Raw genomic sequence first — 14,936 nt, forward strand, 5'->3', positions numbered from 1 at the left:
GTCTGTATTTTGTTTTTTTACCCTTTTTCTCTTTATTGTTAAGTCTACTCGGTTGTATAATTTTCGAGTCCCGGAGATCACTGCAAAAGGAATTACACAGCATATTGAGAAATAATGTTGAGGAACAGATCTATTGAAGTTGTACTTGTTCAATTGAGTTTGTTTACCGGAGATCATTTGATTTGACTATGATGCCATACTTTAAGGACAGACTAGTGAACCATTGTTAACAGGTCATAATCATTTTCACTAACAACTAATAGAACTTTGCAGTACACAAGAACATCATAATTCACCAAGTACAACAAATACTAAGTCCAAAGAAGAATCAAGCAGAGGGGCTGTTGAGCTCCTGGGCAATGGCCTTCTGAAGCCATGTTTCGGCATCGTTCATCATCCCGGGGCTAAGCCTAACCATGAGGATACAGAACTCAGTCTGGTTGAGTGCCCCATCGCCGTCCAGATCACCTTCTCGAACCATCCCTTCTGCTTCCTCTCTGCTCATCTCTTCCATCCCCAAAAGTCCCGAATTCCTCCGCAGACTCTCCGGCGTAATCAACCCTTTTCCGCTGTCAGCTAGAAGCCGAAACCCTCCACATAATTCACCCACGAAAGCTTCCACGTCCAGCTTCTCCGCCATCACGGGCAACAAATCCTCGTACTTGCTTGTTGCTGTTGTTGTTGTTCCGTTAATCTCGTTGTTGTCCATAATGACGGGTTTCTCAAAGAAGTTCTTTCTTCTTATTCGGTCGCTAAAGTAACTGAACTGAAGATGCGGACGGTGGATTTTGCACCTAGAGAGCTGGCTATATATAGGGACATTTCCATGTACTTTCTTTCTGAATTGTGAGTTTAGTACCTAAACTAACCCTTTTGATTCGTTTTAGTACTTAAGCTTTTAATTTTTCAAAATCATACTTAAAATTTAGTTTTTTTTCATTTTAGTACCGTTCAAAATTTAACGTTAATTTAAAAATATTAAAAGTTTAGGTACTAAAACGGATCAAAACTGATAGTTTAAGTATTAAACGCGTTAAGTTTTTAACGGTGAAATACTAAAATAAAAAAAACTAAACGTTAGACATATTTTAAAAAATTGAAAGTTTAGGTATTAAAACAGATTAAAAACAGTAGTTTAAGTACTAAATATGTAATTTATCCCTTTTTTAATTGCATTTTATCGATACTTATCATTTTTATATCACACGATAATAAGGTTTGTAGCATTCCACGGACTTCATCATCACTGCCGTCATACATGTGTTACATGATAGCAAATTGGAAAAACAAAACTGTCGATGAATAATTTATCCATTAGAGAAGACAAACTACATTTAAAGTTGGAAGGTACATAGGGACGAAGGAAGTTTCTTATTTCTTTCATGGGGTCACTCGGCAAACCCCAGTCTATGATATATCGAGTCATTTCTCTTTCAACACTCGTTTATAATTGCCCGTCTCATAATACAATCTCTGGTCCTTGCCCTATATACAGTCTATTATTTAAGCCTAAAATAAGAATGTGGGGCGATCGACGTGGTCTAGGCCCGTGATATGTGACCACTCGTCTCCCGACACAAGCTTTTCTCTCCTCTTGCATCATCAAATATCACATCTTTGAGAGATCAGGGACATGAATCAAACATTGAAAATGAAAATGGAGAGTTTATAAGCGGTGAAACTGTACATCTTATCAAATATGCCTTTTTGAAAAGATGATACATGACAAAAACTTTAAGGTGTAAGCTTTTTGCAATTTATTTTTTTGGGGCAATTCGGCATCTACGATGGTTTCTTAAGTCAGTACTGTTTTATTAGCCATTCTCAAAGGTAAAGCTCCGGCCTTTCTGACACAAGGTAAAAACTTTCTGTCTGAAATTATTTTTCCACGAGAAAAATTCTACGACATTAGTTCATTTGCATTATTGCGAAGACATGTAGGGAAAAGGTTGCTTGTCTGCACATTTATTTTTAATAACTTTTTTCAATGAATATATTAATCAAGAAATGGAACATGTTAACAGTGAGATGAGTTAATTAATGCTGCAATAATAAATAAATGAGTTTGTTACTTTTTTTTTCTTGGATTATATGGAACTTTCCTTCTTTTAGCATCCCCAATACTAAAAACTTATAGCTTTTTTCCAGTGTAACGGAGCTCTCCACTGAGTAGAAATGCAAATCGATGGTCATATTGAACATGAATATAATCTTCATAATATACGAAAAAAATTTAAAAAAAAAATAATTATGCTCATATTGAACATATATGAATATTCAACATTCATTTCCAAGTTGATTAACATTTTTTTTCTGTAATTAACATGCTATACAAGCATAGCTCTCATAGGTAGTGCTCGCTGACGATGCATTCCATGATAGTGATCTCCAGTAGCAACGGTTCATTGACATAATGCTTCCGGCCGAAAAGAATGCAATAGAAGAAATTCACATTGTTAAAATCATATTCATAGAAAGGACAAAAATTGTAAGAGAACAGAAGAAAATGGCCGATGTTGTTAATCCCTGAACAGCCAACAGTTCCTTTGCCATTGAACTCTCTCTTTCCAGTAAGCGCCACCCTCATCCTGCATAGCTCTTGAAACCAATGTTGATGCTGTGCTTCACTTCCATCAGTCTGCCATATACAGGGATGAGCATTGAGCAGCAACTTGGGAAACTCATAACAGTCAATTCTTTGCTTAATTTTAAGTCTTCACTAATTCATTAGTGTTACTTCTTCTTCAGTTGCATGCATTATATGTTTTTGTGTATACCAACCAAAATCAAAGTTTTGCAGGTTTCATTTATATTTTGAGTCAGCAGTCTCAGACGAGGCCAGCAGTTTATAAAATTATACTTTTTAAAATACGTATAGTATTATTCTTAGAATGAGTAAACAAGGTGTTGTGGTGTAGTTGGTTATCATGCCAATCTAACACACTGAAGCCTCCGGTTTGAGTCTGGGTGATGCCATTTTTTCCTTTCATGGCAACAACAACTAATCTATCTGTATTTTCTGTTTATATACCATTTTTGATTTTCCTGGAAAGATCAAATCAATGATGCTGGTGCTGCAAAAAACGGAAATGTGTGAAGAAAAGTCACTTATGCCTTAAAAAATGGGCCTATTCCAATACTTATAAGTCATCTTCTGATAACCAAGAAACAAGATGTTAAGCTGAAGTGCAGAGTTATATATACATCCTCATTTGAATTAATGATACCCAAAAAACACAGCTTCTGGTCAGCAAGGATGTGAATTTCTAAACAGACAACATTTAATGCCTACTCCATCTTGGAAAGCTCTTGAAACCAATGTTGATATTGTACCTCAATCGCACCAGGCTCCAGCTTTATTTCCAACACCTAGACAAGCTAATAATACTTAATTCTCTGCTTAATTTGTTAGTCTTTACCTATTCATTAACTGGTATTACATATTCAGTGGCGTTCATCATAAGGTTTTGTTCAGTAGAAGGAAACAGAATAATAATAAGATAATGGTTGATGTTGTTAATCCCTTAACATTTTCTTTGCCGTTAATGCATCTCTTTTCTGTAGGCCTCTAATGTCTGCATAGTTCTTGAAACCATTGTCGATACTGTGCTTCAACTGCATCATCTCCATCTTTAGTTCCAAAATCGAACATCCAGAAATTTGTCCATATACAGAGCTGAGGATCATGCAGCCAACCGGGAAGCTCATAACATTCAATTTTCTGCTAAATTTGAAGTCTTCACAAATTCATTAACTTAAAGTACTTGTTCATTAGTATTATCTAATTAATAGTTGATTGCGATCAACAAGTTGTCGTGGTGTAGTTGGTTATTAGTCAGTCTAACGCATTGAAGGTCTCCGGTTTGAGTCTAGTTTGAGATCTTGGAGTTTATAATGTCAAATGCTTTAAGGTAGAAGCATGTTCCCATAATTTTTTGGGGCAATTCAGCATCTATGATGGATTCTTAAGTCGGTAACGTTTTATCAGCCATTCTTGAAGGTAAAAGCTCTGGCCTTCTTGCCACAAGGAAAAAACTTCCTGTCTGAAATTATTTTGCTACGAGAAAAATTCTACGATATTAGTTCATTTGCATTATTGAGAAGACATGTAGGGAAAAGTTTGCTTGTCCACATTTATTTTTTAATTACCTTTTTCAATGAATAAAGTAATTAAAAAATGGAACAAATCACAAGCTCAATATTTGCTGATACTGCATTTGCTTTGATCAAGATCGCCTATATAATAAAACAAAGCATTTGGCTCATACATGATTTATTTGCCCTACTTAATGGAAACATGTTAGCAGTGAAATGAGTTAATTAATTCATAAATGAGTTTTCTACTTCATTTTTTTCTTGGATTATATGGAACTTTCCTTCTTTTAGCATCCTTAATGCTAAGAACTTTATAGCTTTTTTTCAATGTAACGGAGCTATCCACTGAGTAGAAATGCAAATCGATGGAGCTGGACAGAAGGTGCTGCAAAAAGGACGATGTACAAGATCATTGAATATGGTCTTTAAAATTTTAAAGAAATTTGTGTTTGAAATATATTCAAATATGAATATGATCTTTATAGCATACGAAGAAATAAAGAAAATTAATTATGTTTGTATTGAACATATATTAATATTCAAATGCATCAGTCTGCCATGGACAGGGATGAGCATCGAGCAGCAGCGTGGGAAACTCATAACATTCAATTCTCTGCTTAATTTGAAGTCTTCACCAATTCATTAACTTGGTATTACTACTTCAGTTGCATGCCTCGTAAGTTTTTGTTTATATAAACCAAAATCATAGTTTTACAGATTCCATTTATATTTTAAGTCAACTTCCTCAGACAATCCAGCAGTTTGTTAGAGGTCTCCTTCTCAACCGGCATCTCTGAAACAATCGACAAAAGAAATAAAAATTTCTTAATGAATTATATAATATCTTTTAAAAAAATAATTTTATTCTTCATCACAGCAGACAAGGTGTTGTGGTGTAGTTGGTTATCACGATTCACGTCAGTCTAACACATTGAAGGTCTCCGGTTTGAGTCCGAGTGACGCATTTTTTTTTCCTTTCTTGGCAACAGTGCCTGTTCTCTCTCAAGTATTATCTGTTTATGTACCATTTTTTCTTTTTCTTGGAAACAGCAAATAGTGATGCTGTTGCTGCAAAAACGGAAATGTGTGAAGAAAAGTCACTTATGCCTTAAAAGATTGACCGATTCCAATACTTACAAGTCATTCTTCTGATAAACAAGAAACAAGATGTTAATCTGAAGTGAAAAGTATAGACATTCTCATCCCAATTAATAACACCAAAAAAGCACAGCTTCCGGTTAGCAAGGATCACAATTCAAGAAGTTTAAACCGTTGTCATCAAAATTTTCAAAAAGAAGCTAACAAGGAAAAACGAAAGGGAAAGAATAAAACGGTTAAAAGGATGTTAATGTCTAAACAGCCAACATTTTAATGCTTGCTCCCTCCTCTTGGAAAGCTCTTGAAATCAACGTTGATATTGTGCCTCAATTGCATCAGGCTCCAGCTTTATTTCCAGCATCTAGGGAGCAACTTGGCAAGCTCAATGTTTAATTCTCTGCTTAATTTGTTAGTTTTTACCTATTCATTAACTGGTATTACATATTCAGTTGCATTCATCATAAGGTTTTTGTCCCGAGTTATTTCAGCCAGAAGTAGGAGGAAACAGAACAACAATAAGAAAATGGTTGATGTTGTTAATCCCTCAATATTTTTTTTGCCATTAATGCATCTCTTTTCTGCAGGCCTCCAATGTATGCATAGCTCTTGAAACCATTGTCGATATTGTGCTTCTTGCATCAGTCTCCGGATTTAGTTCCAAATTCAAACATCCAGAAATTTGTCCGTCATATACAGGAATGAGCATTGAGCAGCAACTTGGGAAGCTCATAACATTCAATTCTCTGCTTCATTTGAAGTCTTCACCAATTCATTAACTTGGTGGAAAAAAAATTTTGTCCCATACCTACCCTTTCATAGTCAACAGTTGAAAAAAAAGGGAAAAACAAGAGGGAGGTGTTGTTCATCATTGTTATTCCATAATGATGGTGAGCTTTTAAAAAAGAAATAAATACAAAAGGAACCGATATTTGTTCTTGATTCGGTGAGCCAATAAGATTAAACCACAATGCTTTGATTACGTGGGATCTACCGTGATTAAGCCACATTGTCAGTGGCAGAGAAGCAGTGGAGGAGAAGGAGAAGAAGAAGACGCTGGGAAGGGTAAAAATGGGTCTGCTTTCAAACAAGGTAGGGAGGGATGAGATCAAACCTGGAGACCATATTTACACTTACAGAGCTGTTTTCACCTACTCTCACCGTGGTAGCTTTTCTCTCCTTTGACTTCAATTTGGACTTTCGATCATTTGTTACCCCAGAAATGTAAAGACTTGCTAAACAATTTGCATTCCGATTTGTGCATTTGTCCTTTGATTCTCTGGGTTTTTTTCTCGTGAATTTGACTCATGTTCGATAATTTTCCATGTTACCCTCTCCAAGTCTTGTTTTTGGGTCTTTTGACTATTTTTGTGACGATATTGTTCCTGGGTCTTCGTAGGGTAGTTGTAAAAGTTACTCCTTTTCTCCATTGGAATATGTGATGTGTAAGAAAATCAGCAAAAGAAAAACCCTTTATTTCCATATTAGATCAGTCGGTTGGAGTTTTTCTTGACAGCAGAAGAGAGAATAGTGGTTTAGAATTTCACCATTCTGAGGTTGTTTTTTAAATATTACTTTGAATCACGCCCTTTTTATGATCTAGTGTTGATAAATCGGGCAAAATAAACGAAAGAACACAAGAATTTTAACGAGGTTCGACAATGTGCTTACGTCCTCGGTGCCTAGGCGGCGCTCGAAAATTTTATTCAATTCTCATAGGTTTAGGTTACATCTCTATTTATAATAGAAAACCCTGGTACATAATTACAAAATTAACCCTGTATCGTACCGCGGGGGCGCACCCCCAACCCACATAATCATAACCCCCTCTACGAGACTTTCTTTGTAAGGACAGTTGATGTTCGCTGCGTTCGCTTCGCTCACTCCGCTCCATCCCCTGTCCTCTTTACCGGTATATTTATGAGCCATACCTTACAAATCTCCACCTTGGCGAATATCATGCCCCTTAGGAAATATTCAATGTGGGTTGGGTTACCTTAGTTCTTTAACAACTTGAAACATTCAACAAGTCCAAGCAATGCTTGAACTTGTCTATCGTAACTGGCTTGGTGAACATATCAGCGGCATTCTCATCAGTGTGTAACTTCTGAAACAAAATCTCTTCAGATGCAACCAACTCTCTGATCTTGTGAAAACGTACATCAATGTGCTTAGTTCTAGCACGATATACCTGATTCTTAGCTAAGTGAATAGCACTTTGATTGTCACAAAGCAGCTGAACTCCACCTTGCTGAACACCCAACTCCTTCACTAAACCAGTGAGCCATAAAGCTTCTTTTGCAGCTTCAGTCGCTGCCATGTACTCAGCTTCAGTTATAGATAGTGCCACTACATATTGAACAGTAGACTTCCAACAAATAGGTCCTCCACCAAGAGTAAAAACATACCCTGTCGTAGATCTTCTATTATCCAAGTCACATGCATAGTCTGAATCCACATATACTACAACCAAAGGATTATCTCGTTGACTACCAAAAACAATTCCATGTCCCACAGTACCCTTTAAGTATCGAAAGATCCACTTGACTGCTTCCCAATGTTGCTTACCAGGTTTAGACATGTACTTACAAACTTGACTAACAACATGAGCTAAATCAGGACGAGTACATACCATTGCATACATCAAGCAGCCAATAGCATTAGAATACATAACCTTTGCCATATCTTCAGCTTCCTTATCTGTCTTAGGGAACTGTTCTGATGAGAGCTTAAAGTGGTTCGCCAATGGAGTGCTAATTGGTTTTGCGCTGCTCATCGCAAACCTTTCTAGCATTTTTTTAACATAACCCCGTTGAGATAGCCACAGTTTCCTTGAGTCTCTGTCCCTGCAAATTTCCATTCCAAGAATTTTCTTTGCAGCACCTAAACCTTTCATATCAAATTCCCGACTCAATAAAGTTTTCAAACCGATAACATCATCCATGTACTTCGCAGCAATCAACATATCATCAACATACAATAATAGAAAAATAAAAGAACCATCATCAAGGCTCTTAACATAGACACAACAATCATACTCACATCGGTTGTAGCCAATCTTGATCATATAGGAGTCAAACCGTTTATACCATTGTCTCGGAGACTGTGTCAACCCGTACAAAGATTTCTTCAATCTGCAAACTAAATGCTCGTTTCTAGGTTGAGTGAAACCTTCAGGTTGCCGCATGTAGATCTGCTCCTCTAAATCACCATGCAAAAAAGCAATTTTAACATCCATCTGCTCTAAATGCAAATCCCAACTGGCCACCAATGCAAGAACTGCTCGGATTGAAGTGTGTCTGACCACAGGAGAAAAGATTTCATCATAATCAACTCCTTTCTGCTGTGAAAAACCCTTTGCTACCAAACGAGCCTTGAACTTCTCCCCCTCTTTTTCTGTTACTACTGGTTTCTTCTTATACACCCATTTGCAACCAATCGGCTTTTTACCCTCAGGAAGGGGAACCAACACCCATGTACGATTGTGATTCAAAGACTCCATCTCCTCAACCATGGCCGCCATCCACTTGTCGTTTTCCTGACTAGTAACAGCATCATGAAAAGTAACCGGATCATTACTACTAACAATAAGTGCAAAAGAGACCAAGTCTTCAAAACCCAATCTACTCGGAGGCTTTATATTCGTCCGTCTCACCCTGTCTCTGGCGAGACTATAATCCTGCAAATCATCCGTAGTGGAACCACCAGAAGTCGGTTGAGACATTTCTGTTTTCTCAACTGGAAACTGCTCGAAATCCACCACTGTCGTGTCTTTCTTCTGTTGCAACATGGATTGCTCATCAAAAACAACATCTCTACTAATCACAATTTTCTTCGCAACTGGATCCCAGAACTTGAATCCTTTGACACCTTTCTTGTAACCCAGAAAAATGCACTCCTTCGATTTTGCATCAAGTTTGGATCTCTCATCAGCAGGTACATGCACATAAAAAATCCGTAAGTTATCAAAACTAACATCATGACCAGTCCATACCTCTTCTGCAACTTTCCCTGCCAATGATGCCCTTGGCGATCTGTTGATAAGATAACACGCCATGTTAACAGCCTCGGCCCAGAAGTGTTTGGGAAGCCCCGCATTTAACATCAAACATCTGGCTTTTTCATTCAATGACCTGTTCATCCGTTCCGCAACACCATTCTGTTGTGGTGTCTTGCGCACTGTAAAATGTCTCTTAATCCCGTGCTCCTTACAGAAGTGTAAGAACTGTGAATCTGTGTACTCTGTACCATTGTCAGACCGCAAACACTTGATTTTTCGTCCTGTTTGGTTTTCTACCTCAGCTTTCCACAGCTTGAACTTCTCAAAAACTTCAGATTTCTGTTTCAAAAAATACACCCAAACTTTCCGTGAAACATCATCAATAAAAGTAACATAATACCTAGATCCACCCAAAGACGATGTCGTGGAAGGCCCCCATACATCAGAATGCACATAATCAAGAATCCCTTGAGTTGTGTGCCTCGCAGTCTTGAAACGGACTTTAGTCTGTTTACCAAGAACACAATACTTGCAAAAATCGAGCTTACAGCTTTTGACACCATGCAACAGATTTCTTTTGTGTAATTCTATCATACCACGTTCACTAAGATGAGCAAGACGTATATGCCATAGTTTTGTAGTATCATCACAAGACTCAACAGAATGAACTCCACCTGCAACGGTACTCCCTAACAATCTATAAATATTTCATGCAGTCATCTTTCCTTTCATCACAGTCAAAGCACCTTTAACAATCCGAATGGTTTCCCTATCCTCATCAGCCTTAGGGATAAAACCATTCTTGTGCAAAGTGCCCAAAGAAATCAAATTCTTCTTCAAATATGGGATATGTCGAACACCACTCAACGTCCGAACAGAGCCATCATACATCTTAATTCTGACATCACCAATATCAACAATATTGCAACATCGATCATCACCCAAATAAACAGAACCAGAATTAACCGAACTGTATGTCGAAAACCATTCCTTATTTGGTGTGATGTGATAAGAACATCCAGAATCAAGAATCCACGCATCCGTCAATTGAGTCATTGAAATAGAAAGCATATCACCCTCACTGCAATCAGAATTGTCATCCTTGACCACGTTCACAGACTTGGATGAAACATCACGCTTCTTATCAGTCTGCTTTTTCAACTTCGGACAGTCTCTCTTCATTTGTCCCGCCTCCTTGCACTTGTAACAGTGAATTGTCTTCTTATCCCTAGATTTGGATCTGGAATTCCGCTTGCCAGACCCTGCCTTCTCTGGCTTCCGTCCACGGTCTCGATTACCCTTGACATATAAGCTATCGGCTTGAGAGTTTTCCCCCTGCATTCTGCTTCCGCTGGTTGTGAGCCAACAAGGCTGCAGTAATCTCCTCAACGTTGGTAGTCTCTTTCCCATATGTAAGAGTAGTCACCATGTGTTCGTAAGAGGGAGGCAACGAACACAACAAAATCATCGCTATGTCTTCATCCTCAATTTTTACATCAAGCCGAGCCAAATCAGAAACGATTTGATTGAAGACATTCACGTGTTGCGCCAAATCATGATCGTCCTGCATCTTCAGCCCATACAGCCGCTGCTTTAGATACAGTTTTGTCGTTAAGGATTTGGACATAAACTGACTTTCCAACTTCCTCCAAATTTCGTCTGGAGACGATAGATGCATGACGTGATACATAACCTCGTCCGCCAAGCATAATCGTATGGTTCCTGCCGCTCGTTGTTGCAATTCTTCCCAATCTTCCTCCTCCATCGACGCCGACTTTGTAGGTCGCAAAGCCTTCAGGATCCCCTGCTGCGCCAATAGATCCTTCACCCTCGTTTTCCATAATCCGAAGTTACCCAGACCATCAAATTTCGCAACTTCGAATTTTGCTCCTGACATCTGATACCAATTGTTGATAAATCGGGCAAAGTAAACGAAAGAACACAAGAATTTTAACGAGGTTCGGCAATGTGCTTACGTCCTCGGTGCCTAGGCGGCGCTAGAAAATTTTATTCAATTCTCATAGGTTTAGGTTACATCTCTATTTATAATAGAAAACCCCTGGTACATAATTACAAAATTAACCTTGTACCGTACCGCGGGGGCACACCCCCCGCACCCCCAACCCACATAATCGTAACCCCCTCTACGAGACTTTCTTTGTAAGGACAGTTGATGTTCGCTTCGCTCACTCCGCTTCATCCCCTATCCTCTTTACCGGTATATTTATGAGCCATACCTTACATCTAGTTTGATATACAAAGTCTTCTATGAAGTGATTTGTAGGGGTTAAATAGTTGCTTGATCTGCTTTGAGGAAAAATCTATCAATTATCATGTCAGTATGGAGAGCTTCATTTTTAGTAAATCACGTGGAGAACGTTTGAGGAGTAGAATTCTTAGCTTGCCACAGTTGTTTGAGAACTATTAGATGTTTTTCACTCTCTTTGCTCTTGTTGTTAGGAATTGGCTTTGTATTGAAGTTTCAATCCAAATCATGATATCTTTAGCACAAAGATTTAGTGCTGCATTTTCTATTTCTCGATCGTGATATCTTTAGCTGCGTAAAACTTGAACTTTTTGCTGATATTAGTGATCCCATTGATATTCATCTTGTTGGTGGTTAGACTGATGGCTGGTCTAATTTCATCATTAACTGAATTATGTCTTTTGAAGACACCATTGTTATCAAGATCCCTTCGATCTGTAGATTACTGCCTTACTCTGATTGTTGAGATTCCAAAGCATATCTCCAGCTCCTGCTTCTGCTTCCTGTGTCGTAGTTAACCTGTGCTTTTGTGATTGTTAACCTTATGAGCTTGTTGGATGTCGAATCATGTAGGTATCTTTGTTGGCGGAAGCAAGGTGGTTCACTTTAGGCCTGAAAGGAACTTGGATTCCTTCGGAGCGGATCTCTTTACTTCTTTAAGTACGGGGTGACCCCATCAGTTTTCCTTGCCAAAGTGCGTGGAGGCACATGCACCACAGCTGTGTCCGACCCTTCCAGAACGGTTATCCACAGGGCAATGTATCTTCTTCAAAACGGATTTGGAAACTACGACATATTCCAGAATAACTGTGAGGACTTTGCTCTGTATTGCAAAACAGGTCTTCTGATTATGGAAAGGCTCGGGTTCGGGAGAAGCGGTCAGGCTTCATCGGTGATCGGTGCCCCCTTGGCTGCTCTCATTTCTTCTCCTCTAAAGCTGTTGATGCCAAGTCCTGTAGATGTGGTAACGGGAGCAGCTGGGATGTACTGTATGAGCAGGTATGCAACCGATATAGGCGTTCGAAGCGATGTGATAATGGTGGCCGTGGAAGATTTGGCTGTGAACCTCGGCTGGGCAGCGCCCCGTGATGAAGCAGCTCAGGAAAACGAGGCTTCTAACAGACTACTCATGAGATCGTGGCGTGATGCAATATTTTATTGAACTACTATGTGATTGTCTCTCCCGGTCTGTCTTTGCTCATAGCTTGTCATCGTGTTCTAGCAGTTTAAGCTGTGTATTAAGAAACAGCTTTTAACAAATAATAAAATGAAGTCAGGGACAGTGGTTGCTCGTTAAAATGCATTGTTAGTTTTATTTGTTTCTTCTTTCGGCTCCTACAAATATGGTTCTCCTAAAATAATTGACAGAAATTTAATTGATGAGATTCGAGTTTCATCGATTTATCAATTGCATTAGCATAATGTCACTGTCGTTTTTTCGGTAGGCCTGAAATTGGGCTTCGACTTGGATTAAATGAATTGGAGTAGTCACCGATCACTTTAAACGATATTTAGGTAGATCGGACACCATCTTACCTGATCTGTGTTTTACCAGAAATGTGTCGGGTTCGTGAGTCGGTTACGGTCAAGGAAAGATTAGCACCCTTGAACCACCTTTTCGGTACTAATTAATTTGCCGGTTTTCTTAGTCACGAAAAGTTAAAAATTTAAATTAAAATTAAAATTACACGATTCAAATTGCTTACCTTTAATCAATTGGAATTTATCTACAAAGTTAAAAATGTTAGAGAAATAAATAAATAAATAAAATACTAAGATAATAAACCAAAGGACAAAAAGAGAAAATAAATAAAAATAAAATAAATAATTAAAAAAGTCAAAAGGAAAAAAAGAATAAAAATAAAGAAAAAAAGAAAAGTCAAAAGAAAATAAAAAAAATAAAAAAAATATCATAATAATAATAAAATAAAAATAGAGATAAAAAAATAATAACAATAATAATAATAATAAAATAAAAAAGGTTAAATAAAAAATTAAAATAAATAAATAAATAAAAAGGGACTAAATTGAAATAATAACAACTTGGGGATACAATTTAAGAGAGAATTGGAAATAAAAAATCGAATTGTGGGATTCAAAAAGGGACTTAGAAAACCCAAGGGGTTAAAAGTGAAATTTACCCCCTTTAACCTTGAAAACGCGCGGATCCAGCGCCCTCTGGGTCGGGTCGCAGGTCGTCCAATGGGTTAGTATATAACCCAAAAAAAGACCCCAAACCAATTCATCTCCCACTTTTTTCTCAAATTAGCCTCCCTCAGATTACAAATTCTCTCAACCTCTCTCTTTCCCCGGTGGCCTCTCCCACCGTGTCGTCGTCACTCTGGCCACCGGAAAAAACCAAACTAACCCGAAATGACCCCCTCGGCCCCACGAACCCAGAACCAACCTCCAAACACCCAAACAATACCCTCATCAGCATAGATCTAGGAAACAACATTCAGGTTTTTTACCTTTTTTGCGAGACCGTTCGACTTCCGGCGTTCTTGTTGTTTTGGTGGTCTTTTTTGTTGCTTTGCTTTGTTGTATTTACTGTTTGGCTTTGTTTATGCTTGTTCCGGTGTGGGTTCAATGCTCACTGTTGGTTTTGTTTGTTCTCGCCGTTGTGTTTTCTGTGTTGCGATGGGTTTTCTGTTTTGGTTCTTCGATTCTGTTCGATCGATGATGGTTTTGGTTTTCTCTCCCTTCCCTGCTGGTTGTCCATGTACCGAGGCTTTTATAGCTCAGTTTTGACCGTTTGGGTCCCGACAATCTCAGGATCGTGGTTGACCGAGATCTTCGTGCATGTTACACCGGTCGCCTCGGGATGGTTCAGTCCCGTTGGTGCGGCTGGAAAATGCGTTGGCCGTTTGGCATGACTCTTGCGTGTGGCGCTGTTGATTGGGAACCCTAGCATACTTTGGGTTTTGTTTTTAGGATGGGTCAGGCTCTCCAAACTGGACTGTATTGGACTGGACCTGGGAAAAAATGAAAAGAAATTAAATTTAAAAAAAGAGATAAATAAAACCGTATAATAATAATAATATACTAATAATAATATAATATAAACTATATAATATATATATTTCTAAAAACATCTTTAAACTATATATTATATTTTTTTTAAAAAAGTTTTCAAAACTATATATCATATAGTTTTAAAAAATGATTTAAAAAAAATATTATATAACTTTCAAAAAAATGTTTTTTAAAATTATATATTATATAATTTTTCAAAAAAATGTTTTTAGAATTATATAAGTTTTTCAAAATGTTTTTTTAAAAACTATATATTATATATATTTAAAATGATTTCAAAACTATATATTATATAGGTTTTCAAAATGTTTTAAAAACCTTATATTATATATTTTCAAAATGTTTTTTTTAAAACTATATATTATATATATATATATATTTTTTTAAAAATATGTTTTCAAAACTATATATATTATATGCATTTCAAAAACATTTGCAGATTAT

At 37.5% G+C, this 14,936-nt stretch overlaps 1 protein-coding gene and 1 pseudogene across 1 annotated transcript; one reads left to right on the top strand and one right to left on the bottom strand.

Annotated features, from left to right (window-relative positions):
* Positions 1 to 200: 200 nt before the first annotated feature.
* Positions 201 to 769, bottom strand: LOC120135278 (calcium-binding protein KIC-like). Its single transcript, XM_039151565.1, has one exon. It carries the CDS (start codon positions 707 to 709, stop codon positions 329 to 331), a length of 381 nt encoding a protein of 126 aa, XP_039007496.1. The 5' UTR covers positions 710 to 769; the 3' UTR covers positions 201 to 328.
* Positions 770 to 6,135: 5,366 nt separating this feature from the next.
* Positions 6,136 to 12,738, top strand: LOC120135263 (annotated as a pseudogene).
* The last annotated feature ends 2,198 nt before the right edge of the window (positions 12,739 to 14,936 follow it).

The sequence above is a fragment of the Hibiscus syriacus genome, unplaced genomic scaffold (genome assembly GCF_006381635.1).
Source record: "Hibiscus syriacus cultivar Baekdansim isolate YM2019G1 unplaced genomic scaffold, ASM638163v2 tig00110607_pilon, whole genome shotgun sequence".
Taxonomy (NCBI): Eukaryota; Viridiplantae; Streptophyta; class Magnoliopsida; order Malvales; family Malvaceae; genus Hibiscus; species Hibiscus syriacus.